Genomic DNA, 22199 nt, shown 5'->3' with positions numbered 1-22199 from the left:
TCACTATCCTGCCCCACCCCACCCCCCAACCACCTAAAATGCACGCCCACTAGTATTCGAAATTTTAACTCTGGAAAAAAGATTCTGACCATCAACCCTAACTATGCATTTCATAATTCTATAAACTTCTATCAAGTCTCCCCTCACCTCAGGCTGCTCCCGGTAAAAAAAAAGTGTTTTTCTAGCTTCTTGTTACAGCTTATATCAAGATGGTGCCTGGATTAGAGGATAAAAGCAAATTATTACGGTACGGAAAGCAACAAGTGAGTCAGACAGTATCCGTAGAAAGAGCAACCTAATGTTTCAAGTCTAAATGATTCTTCATCAGAGCTCTAATGAAGAGTCATCTAGATCCGAAACGTTAGCTTGCTCACTCTCCATGGATACTGTCTGACTCCCTGTGATCTTCAGCATTTGTTGTTTTCAATATCCTGGTAAACCACTTCTGCATCCTCTCCAAAGTCACCACACCCCTCCAGCAATGTGGCGACCAGAACTGAATGCAATACTCCAAATGTGTCCTAACCAAAGTCTTATAAAGCTGCAACATGACATCCTGACTCTTGTACTCAATTTCCTGACCAATAAAGGCAAGCATGCCATATGCCTCCTTTCGCACCCTGTCTACTTGCGTGACTACTTTCAAGGAGCTATGGACTTGAACCCCAACATCCCTCTGCACATCAGTGCTGTTCAAGGTCCTGCCATGAAGTGTATACGTTTACTTTAAATTTGTTCTTCCAAAGTGCAGCACCTCACACTTAACCGGATTAAACTCTATCTGCCATTTGCAACTGATCTGTATCCCACTGTATCCTTTAAGAACCTTCTTCCCTCTCCACACCTGCAATGATCTTTGTGTAGTCTGTAAACTTACCAATCCACCTACCTGCATTTTCAAACATATATCACAAACAGCACAAATCCCAGTACGGATCGAACACACCATTCCACCACTACCCTCTGCCTTCTATAGTCAAGCTAATTCTGAATCCATGTGGTGAGGTCACCGTGGATCACATGGATCTTAATCATCTGGATGATAAAGACCATGAGGGACCTTGTCAGAGAGCTTATTAAAATCCATATACACAACATCCACTGCTCTACCCTCACTGGTCATATCCTGATGAAGGGCTTTTGCCCGAAATGTCGATTCTCCTGCTGCTCGGATGCTGTCTGACCGGCTGTGCTTTTCCAGCACCACTCTAATGTCGACCCTCAATGATCATCGCTGAATTTTGAGGTGGTGACAATCAAGTTAGTAGGACATGACCTGCTCTACCCGATGCCACGCTGACTGTCCCTAATTAGGTCATGCTTTACTGAACACGCATAAATCCTATTCCTAACAATTCTCTCCAATAACTTCCCAACCACCAATGTGAAACTCACCGGTCTGTAATTTCCTGGATCACCGCTATTTCCCTTCTTGAACAGAGGAACAACATTAGCTACTTACCAGTCTCTTGGTCAAGGCCCCAGCATTCCCCTCTCTTGCCCCTCTCAATAACTTGGGTAGTTACCACCAGGCCCTGGGGAACTATATCTGATTAGATTAGATTCCCTACAGCGTGGAAACAGACGCTTCGGCCCAACCAGTCCACACAGACCCATTTCCTTCTAACTAATGCACCTAGCACTATGGGCAATTTAGCATGGCCAATTCACCTGAGCTGCACATCTTTGGACTGTGGGAGGGAACCGGAGCACCTGGAGGAAACCCACACAGACACGGGGAGAACGTGTAAACTCCACATATACAGTCGTCCAAGGCTGAAATGGAATTTAGGGCCCTGTGCTGTGAGGCAGCAGTGCTAATGATTGAGCTACCGTGCCACCCAACTACCTTAATGTTCTTCAAGAGACGCAACACCAACTTCTTTCTTGATTTCAAAATGTCCTAGCACGTTAGTATTCTCATTATTTTCCGTTCCTTCTCCTGGGTAAGTACCAACACAAAGTACTAATTTAGAATCTAGCCCACATCCTCTGTCTCCAGGCACAAGTTCCCTCTTTTATACTGATCTGGTCCTACCCCCTCCCTAGCTATCTTCTTGTATGTACAGAATGCCTTGAGATTCTCTTTAAACCTACTTTTGCTTAATAACCTCGTTTTGTTGTTGAAATCAAATTTGCACCATTGCCTACATTTGTCCCAATTAAAAATCATGTATAATAGGGGGAAAAAGCAGTTGATCAACAAAGCCAGATTTCAGTTTGATCCAATAATAACATTACCTGGGATCAAAACACTGGACCAAAACTAAAGTAAAAACTCTCTGTTCCAGAGGGATAACTGAGACTCTGAGCGCTTGATTTGGTCTGCAAGTGCACTTCGAATATACATAAGCATCTAAACATACAAATCGGGTGCAGAAATAGGCCATTGAGCCTCTTGAGCTTGTTCCATCATTTAGTAATACCATAGCTGATCCAACTACAACTTCAAATGCGTACTCCTGCCTACACCTAACAACCCAATACCTGCTTAACACACTTGGAAATGTCCAAGAAAACCTTGTTTCTCCCTTCACTGGTGCTGCCAGTTTTGTGTGTTTTTATTACTGTTAACCAGAATTGAAAAACACCTCGTTTTTATCAATTAAACGAACTAACCCACTTGTTGAGTCCCTGCCATTTTCAAGAGCCATGTGACTGGTGCAATGAGGGTGCAGAAACTTCAAATCATCCAAAATAAGAAACACGCAGGAAAGAGAGAGACCGGAAAGGTGGAGAGTGCAGACCAAAAGGGGAAAGCAGAGAGTGCTGAATGATACATAAAATATCGGCACTCTTGGGCAGCCCGTCGATCCGTGAAAGGGGCGACGGCGAGCGGGAACTCTGCTAGGAAACACCGAGGCTCCACCCACGGCCGCTAACATGGAGGGACAAGGCTCCCCAGGCCCCTGAGCTTACCCGGGGGCACTCCTCTGCCGCGAGCTTCGCCAGTAACGGCAGCGTGGCCACGCGCTCGACCGTTGGGCTGTCCATCCGCGGTCTCGAGCGACGAAAATCCCCGGAGCGGGCAAATGGCAGAACAAGCCCCTCCTCCGCTCAGTCCAACTCTGACCAGGCTGCGCCTGCAAACTCGACGGATGTGGATGTCGAACGCGGCTGCAGGGTCAGATGCTTCTGCTTTTTTCTCCGGACTCGAAACGCTCAATTGTCAGCGCTCAATGGGAAGGTTTAAACGTGGAGAGTCATCGCCTCCGAAAGGTATCATTGAGCGTTAAAGTGTAACCCATCGAGGGTCTGTGTTTTCAGGAGAAAATTGGGTAGCTCAGGATAAAAATAATATAACTAAGTCTACCACCAAAATATTCCCGTCTTTGTTCTTGAACTGAAAGTGTGTTCAAGACCCACCAGGTATTTCCAATTTCTATCAACAACCTTTTTTTCCTCCTAAATATACTTCCGCCATCACAATTTATTCTACTACACTCAACAAGAACCTTGCACGTTGATACACATTCATTGTTCAAATCTCTTGTTACTTCTTGTTCCACTATGCTTATGTTTACCCGCATGGAAAATTTTCCGTTTGAACTACTAAATCCCCCTCTTGTTAGTATAAAAGCCTCTCCACAGCAGGATTTATGTGATTCGCCAGGGCAATGTCACAGTCAAGTTTTAAGAGTCCAGTCCGTAAAGTCTACACTAAGCGTTGTAGGAAAGCAAGAGACAGAAGAGAAGGCAGGAACTTAAAACAACATCAACTCAAGAGGAAACACTATTGTAAAGCTGTTGGGATAAAAGCGTTGAAAGTCGGCTGGACCCGACGGCCTGCATTCTAGGAAATGGATTGGTGAAGTTGCAAATCATAGTAGAGCAGAAAAAAAATCACTTTGCTCTTTCAAACACAGTTGCATCTTAGCAAAACAACTAATAAATTTTAACAAAATTCTGCATGGAGAGCTGTTATGGTAACACCTAGAAATAGTCAAAAAATAAAACTGGTTCAAGTCCTGAAAGTGGGTCAAATTGTCCTAAGAATGGTGCAACAGAGAATAATGTTTGCACAACTAATATTTCTAATTTATGTTCATACTTTAGTTAGAAGCTCAATGCCTATTGCTCAAATGGCAAGCACTGTAATTTTAAGATGCATTTTAAAAATATGTAAATAAGCAGAACAATCACATGCATTTACAGGGAAGCTTGACAGACTTAGGAAGAAGGGAATAAACGTGAAGCAAAGGGTTAACTAAACCTTTATTCCATAATGTGGAGGTGTTGGACTAGGGTCGTCAAAATTAGAAGTCACACAACACCAGTGTGGGAAATAGAACCCACTCACTTCAATAATTTCAGTCTGAGACAAGATCTGAAGCAACAGTTTCGTTTAGTATACTCTTGCAAGAGTGGTGCCTATAAGAGAGGCACACCAAATTTAAGGAGTACACAACTTATATGCAATTCATTTCTTTTTCCCTCCTCCCCTGTTTACATCTCCCACTACTCTAAACCCGGCTGTTTATCTCTTGCCTCATCTGGCCTTGTTTGTAACAAAAGTGCATGCCCTGCTTGGCCGTGTCACCACATCTCTCTGTGGTCTATTGTTACATATCCTCCTTTACTGCCATCTGTTTCCTTGCTTGCTCAAGCAACATTTCCTTCCATTCTTTGCCCATACTGAGCCTTATGACCTCTTGATTGTTTTTTTTTGTTTTTGCTTAAGTGGGAAACAGATGCTTATAACTGTTTGTACAAGCATATCTAGCTTAACCTACACCCCCTCCCCTCACAGCACCTTATCTATTTGTCTGTAACATCTACCATTGTTTGCAGGCACATTTCATTCTTGTATGCATATTTTCGCTAATGCAAAAGCAATTATATATTTCCTTCACATAGTTTTCATTCTTGTTAACTCAGCTCTTGGCTGGAACAATTATACACTGGTGTGAGTTCGTTTACATTGCATAAGCAATTATGATTGCAGAAGTAACACTGCTTTATCTATATCCCACATAACCTCGTGTGGGACGAAGGAGCAGTGCTCTGAAAGTTCGTGATTTCAAATAAACCTGCTGGGCTATAACCAGGTGTCATGCGACTTCTGACTTTATACCTTTACTCTAAGAATAGCTACCGATCATGCACATAATGAGCTATGTCATAGTGGCATCATTAGAATCGGTGGCTGAGTTTATAGGGTTGGAAGATGTCTTTCCTCATCATTCCTGGTGTAAAGTTATATTTAATGAAACTTTTTAGCATTGAACAATAAAAATTTATACCTCATCTTGCTACAGTTGCAGGAGAGATTTAGAGTAAAATTGAGAGGCGTGCACATGGAGTATAAATGCACCTGTTCCTGTACCATATATCCGATAAAATCCGATGATGTGGAAGAAAATTTACTGTACCAACAGGGAATCAAGTTGATGTTTACTGGTACACATTGTGAGTTGTATATAATATTGCATTTTCCTAATGCACTAAGAGCAAAATTACACACCATAGAGGGCCAATTTCTTGATAACCAGGTTCTGATTAGCTGGTGACCAGGTGACCATGGCTTGTGTGGCGCCTTATCTGAAAAGAGAGATAATCAAAAAAATCTTTGTGGCTTTCTGTACTATGTAGAGGTGCCAGAAGGTCTTCAGTAATAGTTAGCTGTCTTCCACTCACCTTTTTGCGCAAATTCCTGCTGGAGGAGGAATAAAACACCTTCTAAGACAAGTTCTCAACTAGTGAATGAAAGAACATCAATGTGCAAACAACTTTGCGTCAATGGCAAAGAATTAAAAGTAACTTGGAAGAATTCAAAATAAACCACTAATCAACTCCTGTAGTTCAGAATGGTGATCCCTGAATATTTTCCTTTTCCAGCGTAAATATCTGTGTTGTGTCTCTCTCTTTTTGTGTTTGTTTATAAAGAGATGGAGTTTAAGTTATTTGTTATATATTGATATTTCCTAAATTTCATTAATTAAAGAAAATTTGTTTAGAACAAAAATGTTTTTAAGTATGGAAACCTAGTGAGTGAATTTTTCAGGGCAAAAGTGAGGACTGCAGATGCTGGAGATTCGAGTCGAGAGTGTGGTGCTGGAAAAGCACAGCAGGTCAGGCAGCAACCGAGGAACAAAAGCTCTTCATCAGGAATGAGAAGTTGCTTCGGATGCTGCCTGACCTGCTGTGCTTTTCCAGCACCACACTCTCGACCTGAATTTTTCAGTCAGGTAAACTGAGGATTTTTGTAATTTTAATGAAATCTTCTCGCATTTTTGACAACTGTGGGAATCAAGTTTTCCAGCACAGTACGCCAGTGAGTCATGGCAATGTTTGGGGGTCCTCAGGGCTTGGATATTTGGAAAATAGACATTGTAACATTGAATATGAGTTGATAAGTGATTAAAATGAAATATCAGGGTTTATATTAGTTGAAAATAAGATGGCACTAGAAACTATTGATTGAAGCACTAGCACAGCATTTGAGCTTGATGAGATGTAATATAGATTAGATACTCCAAACAATGAGACATTGTCATCAGTTCATATTAAGCTACTGTTAAAGTAGTTTGAACATGAGGAAAAACAATAAAGAGGCTGGAGATGGAAATATAAGTAAGAAAACTGGAATTAGAATTGAGAAGAGAAAGAGAGAATATGAATATAACCATAAAATGCTACGGTTTAAAAAAAGTTCAGATGCTAATGCAGGCTCTAATAAGGAAAATTCTAGTAATGATGTAAAGTCCAATAATGAAATGTTTAAGTTTTTATGGGCCTGACCTATATAATTGAGGCAAGGGATATAGAGACATTCTTAATACATTGAGAAAATAGCAAGAGAAATTAATTAGCCAAAGGAAAACTAGACATTGTTCATGCAGTGCAGGTTGACAGGTGAAGCACAGGAAGTATTACAGGCAGTAATTTTGGATTTTAAGGAAATAGCCTGGGAAAATCTACATTGAAACTGAAAGATTAATCAAATTAATTTTGATATGTAGGTACCAGCATTAGGATTTGAAATCTTTATTAGATTCTAAAGAGGTCATTAGTTTAGATGGATTTAAAAACTCACTGCCTTTTGAAAAAAGAATATATATTGAAAACTTAAGGATTGTGACTTCTGGAGAGGCAGCAGTAATAGCTGATTATTATGAAATGATCCATCAAACTAAATATTTTTACCCTTCACCCTGTAAAATTTTGAAGGAAAGTCGAAGGGAGCATGAAAGTAAGGCAAATTGTCAGCGTGAAGAAAGTTCTGCTGGGAATACCCTAAGATCTCCACTTTAGATCAGAAGGAAAAGTGAGGGTGGTGGTGAAAATTGAAAGCTGAAGTATTTCCATTGTAATAAAGTTGGACACCTTCATTCAGAATGCTAGAAGTTGTGACTGAGTCCATGGGGCTTTTAGAATTCATAAGAGGGAATCTGAAAAGGGCACCCAGAAAGAAAATACCATGGATCAAGTTTATAACTTTAACATCATAAAACTATAAGAAATAGGAACAGAAAAAGACCATTTGGGCCCTCAAACCTGCTCTGCCATTCAATAGGATTGTGGCTTATCTGACATTCCTCACATCCACTTTCCTGCATTTTCCTCATAACCCTTGATTCTCCTACTGATCAAGAAATTATTAATCCCAAAAAATTCAGTGAGAAAGCCAAAATGTTAGTGGATGGAATAAGTATAAAGTGTAGCCTGGTTCAATTCCACAAAGTGCCACTGGGATATAACTTATTATTTGACCACTGTTATTAGGAGTAGTTAAGAAATGAACTTGTCACAGAGAAGACTTGCTCCTGGGTAATAATTTGCTGGCAGTGAAGGTTTCGGCTTCGCTCATAACCATAGAAAGCCCAAGGTAGGTTAAAAAGCGAGAACATTTACAAAACGAAGTTGCACATATTTTCCATTTCGTTGTGACCAGAGCAATGGCTAAAAATTGTCCATCACCAGAGGTCAAAGTAATACAACAAGCAGAAGTTCGAAAAGCTGGAACTTTCATTACAAGTGAGGATAATTTGAAGGAAATATTTAACGGTTTATTAATTAAGGCTAAGAAAGCAGATCCCGAGGCAAACAGGTAAGCACAGACAGCAGCCAGTGAGGCTGAGGCTGATGGAGGTCCGGAGTGCTATAATATTCAGAACAATGAGAAAATGGTAGCACTCTTACAGACCTGTGAATGAGGAATGAATGTTAAAAACTACCACGTTTTGTAATGAGAATATATATTGTGCAGCAGATAGTGGTACTGCCCAAATATCTTAACTCCTGGAGTTTATTCCAGGATATGACAGCATTTGTAGGAATATAGAAAACTCGAGCATCAATAAACAGGTGTTTTATCTGGTCCAGACTTCATAAGGATGTCATGCAATTTTATAAACATGTCACACAGTGGGCAAATATCAACACCAAATGAAATTAGCATCTTTAATACCCATACAAGTTTTTGTAGAACCATTTAGGTGAGTCTTAGTAAATTGTACAGGACCATTTCTGAAAGTGAAAACCGAACATCAGTATATCCTTATAATTATGGATATGACAACCTGAATTTTCAGAAGCAATTCCTTTAAGGACAAATACAGCTAAGGTAGTAGTGGAAAAAAATAATTGTATTTTAATCATTCTAGTCTGCCACTCAGTGTCAGTTAATTGAAGTCAACTGCAAACACAGGGAGCTTTGGAGAGATATCATCACACTCTTACAAACATGACTAAAGCCTATTGTCACAAATACCCAAGGGAATGCAATAAAAAGGTTAGAATTCTTATTCTTTGCTACCAGAAATTCCCCAAATGAATCTACAGAATTTAGTTGCTTCAAATTAATTTTTTACTATGAGATAAGAGGCCTATTAAAATTGATTTGGGAAAAATTCAGAAAGATGAATTTGCAATGTTGGATTACATGTCCATCTTTCTAAAGAGACTGATATGAGCACGTGAAGTAGAACAACAGTACTTTAAGACTTCACAAACCAAAATGAAAGAATGGGCAGACTTGAAGATTTCACACATGAGGTGAAATATTGGTGTTATTATTTTTGCAGGATGATCCTCGAAGTAAAATTTAGTGGTCTATATAAGGTAGTTATGAGGGTTAGTTATTGTCTTTACGGTTTAAAAAAAAATAATATATCTTATTGACCTGATAAACACCACTGATAGTATGAAGAAGAATTGATTATGTCACATAAACATAGTAAAGCAATATCTTCAGAGGAGAATAAGCAAAAGTAAATGTTTCACATGTTAAGAGTAGCAGAGGATAACAGTAATAATGATATAGAAGTAGAGGTAAACAGTTCTCAAGGTAGCAGACATTCTATAATTCAATTAGCTAAATGGAAATCTTGGGAGAGTTAGACACCATGTCTTTGTTCTAAATATGAAAATAATGTGAAGGTCTAGTAAGGTTACTTAGGAAATTATCTGTAGGCATATACCTGGATATACTACAGTAGCTAGGTGTAAAGTGGATGTTGGAGAATCAGTACTGATGAAACAGCATCCTTACAAGTTAAGCCCAGAGAAACAAGCTCAGGTGGAAAGATGATTCAAACATGCTGGAAAAGCAGTTGAATGAGCCTAACCAAAGCAACTGGAGTTCAGAGTTTGGTAGTTTCTAGGCCAGATTCTGCATAAACTACAGGAAAGTGAATGCTGTCATGCAAACAGATTCCTATTCAATTCCTAGGTTAAAAGATTGTAGGGGTGGCAGTGCCTCACTTCTTTCTAAGGAACACTGGCAAGTGCTATTAACCTCGAGGTCTGTGAGGATGTCTCCATTTTTTCATCGTTCTGTATATGATAACACTCTGGATCTCCATCAGTGTCAGTAACAGTGAGTGTTGGCTGTGCTAACTTGTTTATCTTGGGATTTGCTTTCTAAGCCTCAGTTAAGAAAGACATGCCAAATACACCCTTTTGAATTAACCTCATTTTTAATGAAAGTTTCAACTATTATTTCTTTTTGTTTTATTATTTTGGCTTCTGGTGAATACCTTTGTTACTCCAGTTAGACGTGACCTAAAAAATTGTGAACAGTTTGGTTCCCTTATTTAAGGTAAGGTATACTTGTATTGGAGCCAAACCAGATAAGGTTTCCTAGGTTTATGAAGGTATTGTTTTATGAGGACAAGTTAAATAGATTGGGCTTGTACTTAATGGAGTTTAGAAGAATGAGAGGTGTACTTTATTGAAACATGTAAGAAACTTGGGGGATTTGACAGGGTAGATGCTAAAAAGTTGATTTTTCCCTTTTGGAAGCATCCAGAACCAGAAGTCGTCATCTCAGAGTAAGGGATCACCCATTTAAGGAAAAGATGAGGAAGAGTTTCTTCTCCTGTGAGTAGTTGCCTGTACAGTAGAGAATTTCACAGATGCTGGGTTGTTAAGTATATTCAATGCTGAAAAAGACAGATTTTTAATCAGTAAGTGAAACAGGGGTTTGGGGGTAAAGGAAGGAAATGGAGTTGAGGATTATCAGATCAGCCTTGATCTGATTGAATAACAAAGCAGTCTTGGTGGGCTGAGTAGCTTACTTCTGTTCTCCCTATCTTCAGGTGTTAAATCATAGGACAGGGGCAAGTTTGCCAAGAACACTGAAAGTGAAGAGTCTGATAGAATTCCGTCTTCTTGAAACTAAATGCAATATCATGAAATTTTTAGAAATGTGTGGTTTCATAGGAAATTTGTGCCTAACTTCAACAGGATAACTGTACCTTTAGCAAATTTGTTACAAAAACAAAATGATAAGTAGACCAAGCAGCCTTTGAATAGTTGAGAGCAAACCTAATAAATCAATCAGTGTTAGCCACTCTTGATATCATCAAACCTTTTAAAATGGCAACTGATGCTTGTGATTTGAATTAAGTGCAGTCATATTGAAGTAGAGAAGCTAATGGGTTCCTTTTCCAAGAATTTCAGCCAATGTCAGAGGAAATACTCTACTATGTAAAAGGAAACTTTGGAATTATTGCAGGCTGCTCAATAATTTGAAGTTTCTCTGACATGGTTGAAATAAAACTTTAGAAGATACTGATCATCATTTGCTCACCTTCAATGAAAAATTTTAAAGGAGAAATACAAGACTTTTGAGATGGAGTCTTTTGATGCAATCACTCAATATTAAGATTGCTCACATTGGTAAAGATAATGTGATTGTAGATGCCTTATCCTGAATGTAAAATAATTAAACAAGTTAATGATTTAAGAGATAATAAAAGATTCTAATAAGACTTCAGCCCAACCAGTTCGTGTGTCTATGCTCCATTCAAGCTTCCTCCTATCTTTTCTCCTCTAAATCTACCATCTTAACCATTTATTTTCCCTTTTGCCCTTATACATTTCCCTTCAACCCATCTATTCACTGCATTGCCACTCCCAGTGGTAGCAAGATCCACGTTCGTACCACTCTTTTAGGAGAGAATTTTTTTTTCTACGTTCCCTTTTGTATGTCCTTGTCACTACCTTACATTGTTGGCTCTAGTTATTTTCTTCCCCATAAAAAGAAACACACTTTCTATCCACTTTGTCAAAACTATAGTATAGTATAGTTATACATGCTGTGTGTTGATTATGGGTGTTTAATGAATGTCACATGATGAAGGTTAGATTCTCTCATGTTTGAGATAGACATTGCCTTGCACTTCTGGAGTGTGAATGTTAATTGCCACTTAATATTTCAAGATGATTTTTCATTTGAGATTAAAAATTAGGAATATTATGTCACACATCTGGAGCTTCTTAAGTTGATTTCCAAGAAGTTTGAGTAGTTTAAATTACTGGTCTGTGAATACATTATTTTCCAGTATACGGGGAAACAATGTTGTATGTAATTGAAAAATTGAACTGATGAAATATTTGGGAATAATGGAGAAATTCAATCCTAAAAAAGACTCACAAAGTAATTACAAACTAAGGTTACATATTTATCTGAAATTAAATACAATAGGAGATAGGGATAAAGAAAAGATTTCCCTGAGCAATTTTTTTTATTCATTCACAAGATGCGGGTGCCATTGGCTCGGCCAGCATTTAATGTCCAAAAGAGTCACCACATTGCTGTGGGTCTGGAGTCACCTGTCAGATTAGTTAAGAAAAGCAGATTTCCTCTCCTAAAGGGCATGAACAAAACAAATAGGTTTTTCCTAACAATTGACAATGAATCATTAGATTCTTAATTCCAGATTTTTATTGAATTCAATTTCACCATCTGCCATGAGTGGGATCTGAAAATGGGTTCTAGAGTATTGTCTGGGTCTCTGGATTAATTAGTGATAATGCCACCAGGCCATCACCTCCATATGCCAGGGAGCATGAAGATTTTAAACTGAGACAGGAAGAGTGTATGTCACTTCAGTCCCACTACTGCATCGATTGCAAACTAAAATAAAAAATACTACTTATAGTTACCAAGTTGCAGAAATGAGCTGAATTCAAGAGGAAAAGTAAGTGTCACAGTTCTCATTGACAAGGCAGCATTTCACTGATGTGGCATCAAGAAGCCTCCGTAAATCTGGAGTAAATAGGAATCGGGCAAAAACTTTGGTTAGAATGATACAACTGCATCAGAAGATGGTTGTAATTGTTGAAAGTCAATAGTCCCAGTCTCAAGATACACTGCAGAAATCTCAGGATAGTGTGCTCGGCCCAACTACCTTCAGCAATTTTACCAATGTTTTTCCCACCATTTTAAGGTCAGAAGTGGGATATTTGCTGATGATTGCACAATTTCAGCACTGTTCATGACTCCTCAGATTCTGAAACAGTTGTATCTATATGCAACACAACTTGGACAATATCCATCATTACAAGAACAGAAATCTAACCTTCTGCCCTTGACATTGAATGGTATTACTGTCCCTGATTCTTCCACTGTCAACATACTGAAGGTTTCCATTGAACAGCACTTGAAATAGACTCAGTGTGTAAATACTCTGGCTATAAAACAGTTGGAGGCTAGAAGCTCTGTGATGAGTCGCACATCTCCTTTGTTCCGAATGCTTCTCAAAAATTTTCAAAGGTACAAGTTAGGAGTGTGATGAAATACTCCCCACATGCCTCAGATGGCTTTGTTTTTCTTTAAGGATAATGTTTTAATTCAGAGGTGAGAGGGATGTTTTGATGTATTTTTAAGAGGTCAATCTTAATCTGCTATCCATTACTATCCACTAGGAACAGGAACAGAATTCATGGGCAATGCTGTCCCTGGCATCAGACCTTTTGCCCCAAGCCGCCGGCCCCTAAGCACTTTGCCTCTACCTCCTACTCCCCCCCGAACCTCTGATTATTGGACTCTGATGTACCACCCTTTTCTAGACAAGACAAGATGTGATGTTAATCCCATGTACTCTGTAGGCAGATCAGCTGTCTGACGTGATACTCTGATATTGGAACCAACGAAATAGAAAGAGAAAAGGATGAGATTCTGAAGGGAGAATTTAGAGAGTTAGACAGGAATTTAAAAAGGAGGTCTTTGAGTGCAGTGATATCTGGATTACTTCTGATGCTGTGAGCTGGTGAGGGTAGGAAAAGGAGGATCGAGCAGATGAATGCATGGCTGAGGAGCTGGTGTATGGGAGAAGGATTCACATTTTTGGATCATTGGAATCTCTTCTGGGGTAGAAATGGCCTGTACAAGAAGGATGGATTGCACCTCAATTGGAAGGGGACAAATATACCGTCAGACAGATATGCTAGAGCTGCTTGGGATGATTTAAACTAGTAAGGTTAAGGGGGTAGGACCAGGGAGATAGTGAGGAATAAGATAAATCTGAGACTGGTACAGTTGAGAAAAGTGGAGAGTCAAACAGTCAGGACCGGCAGGGACAAAGCAGCGAATAAGGTAGGACTGATCAATTAAACTGCATTAATTTCAATTCAAGAGGCCTAACAAGGAAGGCAGATGAACTCAGAGGGTGGTTAGAGACATGGGACTAGGATATCAAAGCAATTACACAAACGTGGCTCAGGGATGGACAGGACTGGCAGCTTAATGTTCCAGGATACAAATGCTTCAAGAAGGACAAAAGGAGGTAAGAGAGGAAGGGGAGTAGCATTTTTGATAAAGGATTACAGCTGTACTGAGGGAGGATATTCCCAAAGATACATCCGGGGAAGCTATTTGGGTGGAACTGAGAAATAAAGGGATGATCATATTATTGGAATTGTATTATAGACCCCCTAATAGTCAGAGGGAAATTGAGAAACAAATTTGTAAGAATAATTAGGATGGTTATGGTAGGGGATTTTATATAGATTGGGACTGCCATAGTGTTAAGGGTTTAGATGGAGAGGAATTTGTTAAGTGGGTGTAAGAAAATTTTCTGATTCAGTATGTGGAGGTGCAAAACTTGACCTACTCTTGGGAAATAAGGCAGGGTAGGTGACTAATTTGTTAGTGAGGGAGCACTTTGGGACCAGTGACCATAATTCTATTAGTTTTAAAATAGTGATGGAAAAGGATAGACCAGATCTAAAAGTTGAAGTTCTAAATTGGAGAAAGGCTAATTTTGATGGTATGAGGCAAGAACTTTCAAAAGTTGATTTTTGCAGGTAAAAGGATGACTGGAAAATGGAAAGCATTCAGAAATGATATAACAAGTCCTAAAACCGTGTATTCCTGTTAGGGTGAAAGGAAAGGCTGGTGTGTGTAGGAATGCTGGATGACTAAAGAAATTGAGGGTTTGGTTAAGAAAAGGAAGGAAACATAAGTCAGGTATTGACGATAGATCGAGTGAATCCTCAGTATAAAGGCAGTAGGAGCATACTTAAGAGGGAAATCGGGAGAGCAAAAAGGGGACATGAATAGCTTTGGCAAACAGGGTTAAAGAGAATCCAAAGGGTTTTTACAAATACATTAAGGACAAAAGGGTAACTAGGGAGAGAATAGGGCCCCTCAAAGATCAGCAAGGCGGCCTTTGTGTGGAGCCACAGGAAATGAGGGAAATACTAAACGTGTATTTTGCATCAGTGTTTACTGTGGTAAAGGGCACGGAAGATATAGAATGTAGGGAAATAGATGATGACGTCTTGAAAAATGTCCATATTATAGAGGAGGAAGTGCTGGATGTCTTAAGTGGATAAATCACCAGGATAAATCCTCAGGCGTATGCTTGAACTCTTTGGTAAGCTAGGAAAATGATTTTTGGGGCCCTTGTAGAGATAATTGTATCATCAATAGTCACAGGTGAGGTGCTGGAAGACTGGAGGTTAGCTCACGTGGTGCAACTATTTAGGAAAGGTGGTAAGGACAAGCCAAGGAACTATAGACCGGTGAGCCTGACGTCGGTGGTGGGCAGGTTGTTGGAGGGAATCCTGAGGGACAGCATGTACATGTATTGGAAAGGCAAGGAATGATTAGGGATAGTCAACATGGCTTTGTGCTTGGGAAATCACATCTCGTGAACTTGACTGAGTTTTTGGAGAAGCAACAGAGGATTGAGGGCAGAGTAGTGGATGTGATCTATATGGACTTCAGTTGGATGTTTGACAAGGTTCCCCATGGGAGACTGGTTATGAAAGTTAGATATTGGAAAACAGGGAGAATTAGCCATTTGGATCAGACCTGGCTCGAAGGTAGAAGACACAGGATAGGTGGTGGAGGGTTGCTTTCCAGATTGGAGGCCTGTGACCAGTGGAGTGCCACAAGGATCGGTGCTGGGTCCACTACTTTTCATCATTTATATAAATTATTTGGATGTGAGCGTAAGAGGTATAGTTGGTAAGTTTGCAGATGACACCAAAATTGGAGGTGTAGTGGACAGTGAAGAAGGTTACTTCAGATTACAACGGGACCTTGATCAGATGGGCCAATGGGCTGAGAAGTGGCAGATGGAGTTTAATTTCGATAAATGCGAGGTGCTGCATTTTGGGAAAGCAAATCTTAGCAGGGCTTTTACACTTAATGGTAAGGTCCGAGGGAGTGTTGCTGAACAAAGAGACCTTGGAGTGCAGGTTTCATAGCTCCTTGAAAGTGGAGTCGCAGGTAGATAGGATTGTGAAGAAGGTCAGAGTATTGAGTACAGGACACTGGTTAGGCCACTTTTGGAATATTGTAATTCTGGTCTCCTTCCTATCGAAAAGATGTGAAACTTGAAAGGGTTCAGAAAAGTTTACAAGGATGTTGCCAGGGTTGGAGGATTTGAGCTATAGGGAGAGGTTGAATAGGCTGGGGCTGTTTTCCCTGGAGCTTCGGAGGCCGAGCGGTGACCTTATAGAGGTGTATAAAATCGTGAGGGGTATGGATAGACAAAGTCTTTTCCCTGGGATGGGGGAGTCCAGAACTTGAGAACATAGGTTTAGGGTGGGCAGAGAAATATATAAAAGCAACCTAAGGGGCAAATTTTTCATGCAGAGTCTGGTATGTGTATGGAATGAGCTGCCAGAGAAGTGGTGGAGGCTAGTACAATTGCAACATTTAATAGGTATCTGGAGGGGTATATGAATAGGAAGGGTTTGGAGGGATATGTGCTGGGTGCTGGCAAGTGGGACTAGGGCCTTTTTCCATGCTGTACATCTCTGACTCTGTCTCAGGGCAATTGAAAAAGAGATGTGGTGGATATGAGGATAGCACGAGACAGACATGTATGGCATTCCATGACAGTAGATTCCCCCAATAGTAACGCCAAGCATAACAACTATCTCCTGGCTATTCATGTTAAATTAATAAATATGTGATCTCATTTTGTCCGAAGTTAGAACAAGATAAGACACAGGCCTTGTGGGCATGGAAACAATACCAAAGTGTATCCTACCATCTTTAACTTTTAAAGCAACAACACAAATGGTATTTCATTTTGACATTTTTCAAGATATTGCTTGCCCTTTGCAATTAACATATAGCTGAACAGTAAACCACACTTAACATCCTGTGTTCTGCCTTTCAGCATATATACTTTTTCTGTGTGTGATTAAACTCGTCTGGTCGTTCCCCCACAGTTTGCGCTCTGAATCGATTGAGTTGTTCGCAGTAGAAGTTGTCTTTGACGGCAGCGTGTGCCCGAGTGGAAAGTATCTGCGGGAAAAGATAGTTTTTACTACTAACTGAATTATCAAAAGAGGTGAGCGGCAACGGAAACATGTAGTCCTTTTTGTTTCAAAAAATGATTTTAGCCGAAAGGACGTATCCTGGAGCATATATTGCTGCTGTTGTGGAGATAAGCAGTTGGTCTTTTTTGACTACTAATTCTCAAGGCGAGTTAAAGAAAATACGAAAGAACAGCCCTTGCTACCCTGTAACAAAACCAGGAATCATTTAGTTTGTTCTCAGATATGTTTAAACATTCAGCTTTAGTTTCTATATTATTTAATGGTTTGAGTAATTTCTCTTTTATTTGGTTAAATACAGAAAAAGTATATTTTAGAATGGTCTTTGAGTTACGTGGACCTGGTATAGCAATAATTGAAATGATATTTCTTATGTTTTCACCTGAGCATTGTATTAATTATTTTCAAATTCCGAAATTTGTACTAGTCGAAGAAAGGGTATGGCAGTGGTTAGTAAGTCATACGGTTCACGCTGTTACCACTGTCGAGTTTGGCATGCATGTACTGTAAAGATTTAAGTGAACGGAAGTCGAAACTATTTTAAAGTTCTATGGGGATTTTTAGAGGAAGGATCTCAGTTTCCTTACTAAGTATATGGTGACTTTTTCTGGGGTTTTCCAAGGATCGCTGAAAGGTTTCTAAAAAGATAGTTGTCAATCCAGAAATGGTCGCTATCTGTGATTTGAAAATTGCTATTAATTATTTAGAAGTGCATGACGAAACATTCGATCAGAACGAACTGCAAAGAGGTGATATTTGCTTGCTGTACGCAGCGGCTTGTACTGAATTCAATTGACCATAGTGGAATGATTTTATTCAGCCTGTTTGGTGCCAAAGTCTGAAATAAAGTTGTACCAAAGTTGCTGACCTTCTGGTGAGTACTCAGGCTAAATGGAATGCTGTCGTTTTTGTTGGTGAGCAGTTCTATAGTCATATTTATATTTCCAATTTTCTTCCGGATAAGAAGCACTGTCACATTCAACTCCAATTCAGGGAATATTCGGAGCCTTCTGATATCTTATTTGTTTTCTTAATAAATAATCCTAAACATGAATTTTTAAGGATTTTCATGGGCTTTTCGCCATTATAGGCAAATCTGATCTGAAATATCAACATGTTGTCAAGGGTAATCAGTTGTAAGATGGAAGAGGCGAGATTGTGTTGCTTCCATTGCCACTGCCCTGCCTGAATCATCTTTCATAATTAATTATGAATTTGTATAACTCAGTATTGCACTGTGTATTCAAAGAAAGGAAGACTTGCATTTATGTGGTACCTTTCATATCATTAAGATGTTCTAACATGCAAACGCTTTAATGTAGGAAGCAAGATAATCAATTGGCGCACATTTAGCTTCCATCAACAGCAATGAGATACCAAAATAAAAGCAAAATACTCGAACTCGAACAATTCTAGAAAAAAATCAATAGGTCTGCAAATAACTGGTGAGAGAAATGAGTTTAAAATTTTTGAGTTGAATTGAAGGAAGGTTTATGATATTAGGTTGTGAATTTGCTCGTGAGCTGGTAGATTGGCTCTCAGACGTTTTGCCACCATAAGACATAGAAAAGGAAGTAAGGCAATTCGGCCCATCGAGTCCACTCCACCATTACTAGTAACATCATCAGTGAGGCTCCGGTGAAGCGTTGTTGTGCCCCGTTTGTTATTCATCTGTCTCGGTTTGTTGTGGTAGGTGATATCATTCCTGGCTCTGTTTCTAAGAGGTTGGTAAATAGGGTCCAAGTCTATAGTTGTTAATGGAGTTCCAGGTTGAATGCCAAACCTCTAGGAATTCCCTTGTGTGTCTTTGTTTAGCCTGTCCCAGGAATGACGTATTGTCCCAGTCGAACTGGTGTCCCTTTTCGTTTGTTTATGGGTACCAGTGATAGTTGGTCATGTCTTTTGGTGGCTAGTTAGTGCTCATGTATCCTGGTGGTCAGCGTTTTGCCCATTTGTCTAATGCAATATTTGCTGCAATCCTTGCAGGGTATTTTGCATATGACGTTTGTTCTGCTGATTATTGATATGGGGCCCTTTAAACTAATCGGGGCTGTTTCAGTGTAGTGGTAGGTTTGTGGGCTACCATGATGCTTAGGGGCTGGAGTAGTCTGGTTGTCTTTGTCTGGTTCTGAGATGCCTTTGTATGGCAGGGTGGCCAGAGTCTGTGGGTATGTTGTGTCTCTTAGTTTAGGTCTGTTGTGCAGGAATCGGCAGATTGTTCTTATTGGGTACCTGTTGTTCTAAATATGTTGTATTAGTGTTTTTCCTTGGCCTCTTATAATTCTTGGGTGCTGCAGTGTGTTGTGGCTCATTTAAATAATGTCCTGATGCAGCTCCATTTGTAGGTGTTGGGATGATTGCTCTGGTAGCTGAGTATCTAGTCTGTGTATGGCTTTCCTGTAGATGCTGGTCTGCAGGTCTCCATTTACTTTTCGTTCTACTATGGTGTCTAGGAAGGGGACTCTGTTATTGTTCTCTTCCTCTTTGGTGAACTTTATGCCGGTCAGGGTGTTGTTTGTGTTTGTGGGTTTCTTCTAATTTGATGTGTTTTGTGATGACCAAGGTGTCATGCACATAACGGACCCAAAGCTGGATCGTGGGAATGGCTGTTCATTCTATCCTCTGCATAACTACTTCTGCTAAAAGTCCTATATTGGTGATTCCATAAGCGTCCCATTGATTTTGTTTGTCGATCTTGTCATTGAAGGTGAAGTGGATTGTGAGGCACAGGTCTACTAGTTGAGGATGTTGTCCTTGTTGATGGAGTTGTTGTTTTCAGGCGTTTGTGTTCTTTGTTTGTCTAGCAGTCAGGCCAGTGTTTCTTTGGTGAGGATGATGTTTATTGATGTGGTAGGGCCATCACGTCGAAAGAAACCATGACCTTGTCATCCTTACCTTTGGTGTCTTTGATGGGTGGAGTGAATGGGGTGGATTGAGTCGTCTTCTCGGTGTTTCAGTTTGCATTACAGTTCCTTTTCTAGTCCTGTATGTTGGTGTACCAGGAAGTGAGACTATGGGTCTGAGGGAGGCCTCTCGTTTATGTACCTTTGGCAATCCATAGAATTGGGGTTGTGTTGGAACCTTCTTTCAGGTCTGTCTTCTTAATTCCACCTGTCTTGTGTAGTTGCCTCAGGCTTGCTGTAATGCAGTTTTCTAGCTGTGAAGTTGGGTCCTTTGCCACCTGCTGGTAGAAATCAGTATCTGTGAATAGTGTGTTTGCTTTTTCAATGTATTTTGTTCAGTTCAGGACGATGGTCATGCACCCTTTGTCTGCCAGTAGGATTATGATATTTCTGTCTTTTCTGAGTCCTTTCAGGATTTTCCTTTCCACTGTGTTGAGCATCTTTCCTCCTTTCTTTCTGCTTAGTGTTGGTGCTACTGTCTGTCTGATGGCCTGTTGGGCTTCTTCCCTAAATTGGTTGTCTTTCAGATTGGATTCCAGTGCAAGTCCTTTCTAATCTATGTTTCTGTGGTTGACGTTCATCCATACTACTCGGATGTCTGAGAGTGGTTGGTTCAGCAGGTTCTTTATCAAAGCCTCTGAATTGTCCGTGTTATTACTGAGAGAGAGCTTGGCCAGGTTTTCTTGTGGGGCTAATCTTTTCTTTGTCTTGGTCTGCTGTTGTTTAGTGTTGGTGGCTCCTTCTAGCATATTTGTCCATTCGTGATCAGTTGTGTTGGTGTAAAGAGTTTTTTTAGAGGCGAAACTTTTCGTTCGTATTTGTGGAGTCGGTTGTGGGTATCATTTATCATTTCTTGTAGCTTTCTGCTGCTGTTCTGTTTTGCTGTTCTCCTGGCTTTTGGAGTGTTGAGAGGTGGTTTGTATTTTACACATCATGGTAATACTTGTTTGCTGAGGCATTCGTGTAGGAAGTAGAAATGTTGGCAGGTGGTGCACTGTCAGATGGCATTAGTTTCCCATCTTCAGGCTAATTTGAGTGTATTGCGCCCATAGGTGTTTGAGATTTTGGAGAAGATTTGTAATTCAGGTTATGGATCAGGTTGTAAATTTTCTTGCTGGAACTGGTAGATTTGTTCTCAGACATTATGATGATGGAAGGCTAATGGGGAGGAAGAACAAAAGGGAAGGTCTGGGATAGGGTAGAGGGGAGGAAAGAATGAATGACAAAATTGAAATGGAACCACAGGGTGATGCTAATAGTATTAAAGGCATTTTCCGGAGTGAATGTGAATGGCAGAGTAATAAATAGCTTCACCTAAAAGTGAAACATTTTTTTAAAAAAACAAACTTATTATCAGTATAAATCAAAAAAAAATCAAAATCGGGGTCATATTTTGAAATTGTTGAGCTGAGTATTGAGTCTAGAAGGATGTGAACTGCCGAAATGAATATGAAATACTGTTGCTTGAGCTTGTATTGACCTTCAGTGATACACTGTTGCATGTCAATTGGAGACAAGTTAACAGAGGGAAGTGTCAGAGGTGGGTGATATGAAGGTGAGAGAAAAGTGGAAATTGGAGCAAAATTGAAGACCTCTTTCAGTTCTGAGTGAGAGCTGTCATTAGTGAACTGAAAAAAGAAGAAATGTTCCACATACCACTGAAACACATCTAGGATCCATGTGGGTACCCATAATTGCACTATTTGGAGGTGGGACAACTCAGTCAAAGAGATATACAACACAGAAACAGACCCTTCAGTCCAACCTGTGCATGCTGACCAGACATCCTATATAAATCTAGTTCCATTTGCCAGCATTTAGTCCATATCCCTCTGAACCCTTCCTATTCATATACCCATCCAAATGCCTCTTAAATGTTGCAATTGTACCAGCCTCCACCACATCCTCTGGCAGCTCATTCCATACATGTACCACCCTCTGCGTGAAAAAGTTGCCCCTGAGGTCTCTTTTATATCTTTCCTCTCTCACCCTAAACCTATGCCCTCTAGTTCTGGACTCCCCGACCACAAGGAAAAGAACCTTTCTCAATTTATCCTATCCCCACAGCCTCCGACGCTCCAGGGAAAACAGCCCCAGCCTGTTCAGCCTCTCCCTGAAGCTCAAATCCTCCAACCCTGGCAACATCCTTGTAAATCTTTTCTGAACCATTTCAAGTTTCACAACATCTTTCCGATAGGAAGGAGACCAGAATTGCACGCAATATTCCAACAGTAGCCTAACCAATGTCCTGTACAGCCGCAACATGAC

General features: G+C 40.0%; 2 protein-coding genes across 5 annotated transcripts in view; one reads left to right on the top strand and one right to left on the bottom strand.

Annotated features, from left to right (window-relative positions):
- The window catches only part of commd8 (COMM domain containing 8), a 12492-nt gene extending 9442 nt beyond the window's left edge, over positions 1-3050 (bottom strand). The window contains exon 1 of the mRNA XM_043691668.1: positions 2920-3050. Within this exon, the coding sequence (XP_043547603.1) occupies positions 2920-2994 (75 nt within the window). The 5' untranslated portion in view covers positions 2995-3050. The remainder of the gene's footprint in view (positions 1-2919) is intronic.
- Positions 3051-3108: 58 nt separating this feature from the next.
- The window catches only part of LOC122550611 (phospholipid-transporting ATPase VD-like), a 223966-nt gene continuing 204875 nt past the window's right edge, over positions 3109-22199 (top strand). For 3 of the 4 annotated variants that reach the window (XM_043691638.1, XM_043691647.1, XM_043691617.1), the window contains exon 1: positions 3109-3219. The gene's annotated coding sequence lies outside the window, so the exon portion shown is untranslated. Of the gene's footprint in view, positions 3220-16920; positions 17043-22199 lie in introns of all 4 variants that reach the window. The other variant, XM_043691628.1, reaches the window with a different exon arrangement.

The sequence above is a fragment of the Chiloscyllium plagiosum genome, chromosome 1 (assembly GCF_004010195.1).
Source record: "Chiloscyllium plagiosum isolate BGI_BamShark_2017 chromosome 1, ASM401019v2, whole genome shotgun sequence".
Classification (NCBI taxonomy): Eukaryota; Metazoa; Chordata; class Chondrichthyes; order Orectolobiformes; family Hemiscylliidae; genus Chiloscyllium; species Chiloscyllium plagiosum.
This window is presented reverse-complemented; position numbering and strand designations above follow the sequence as displayed.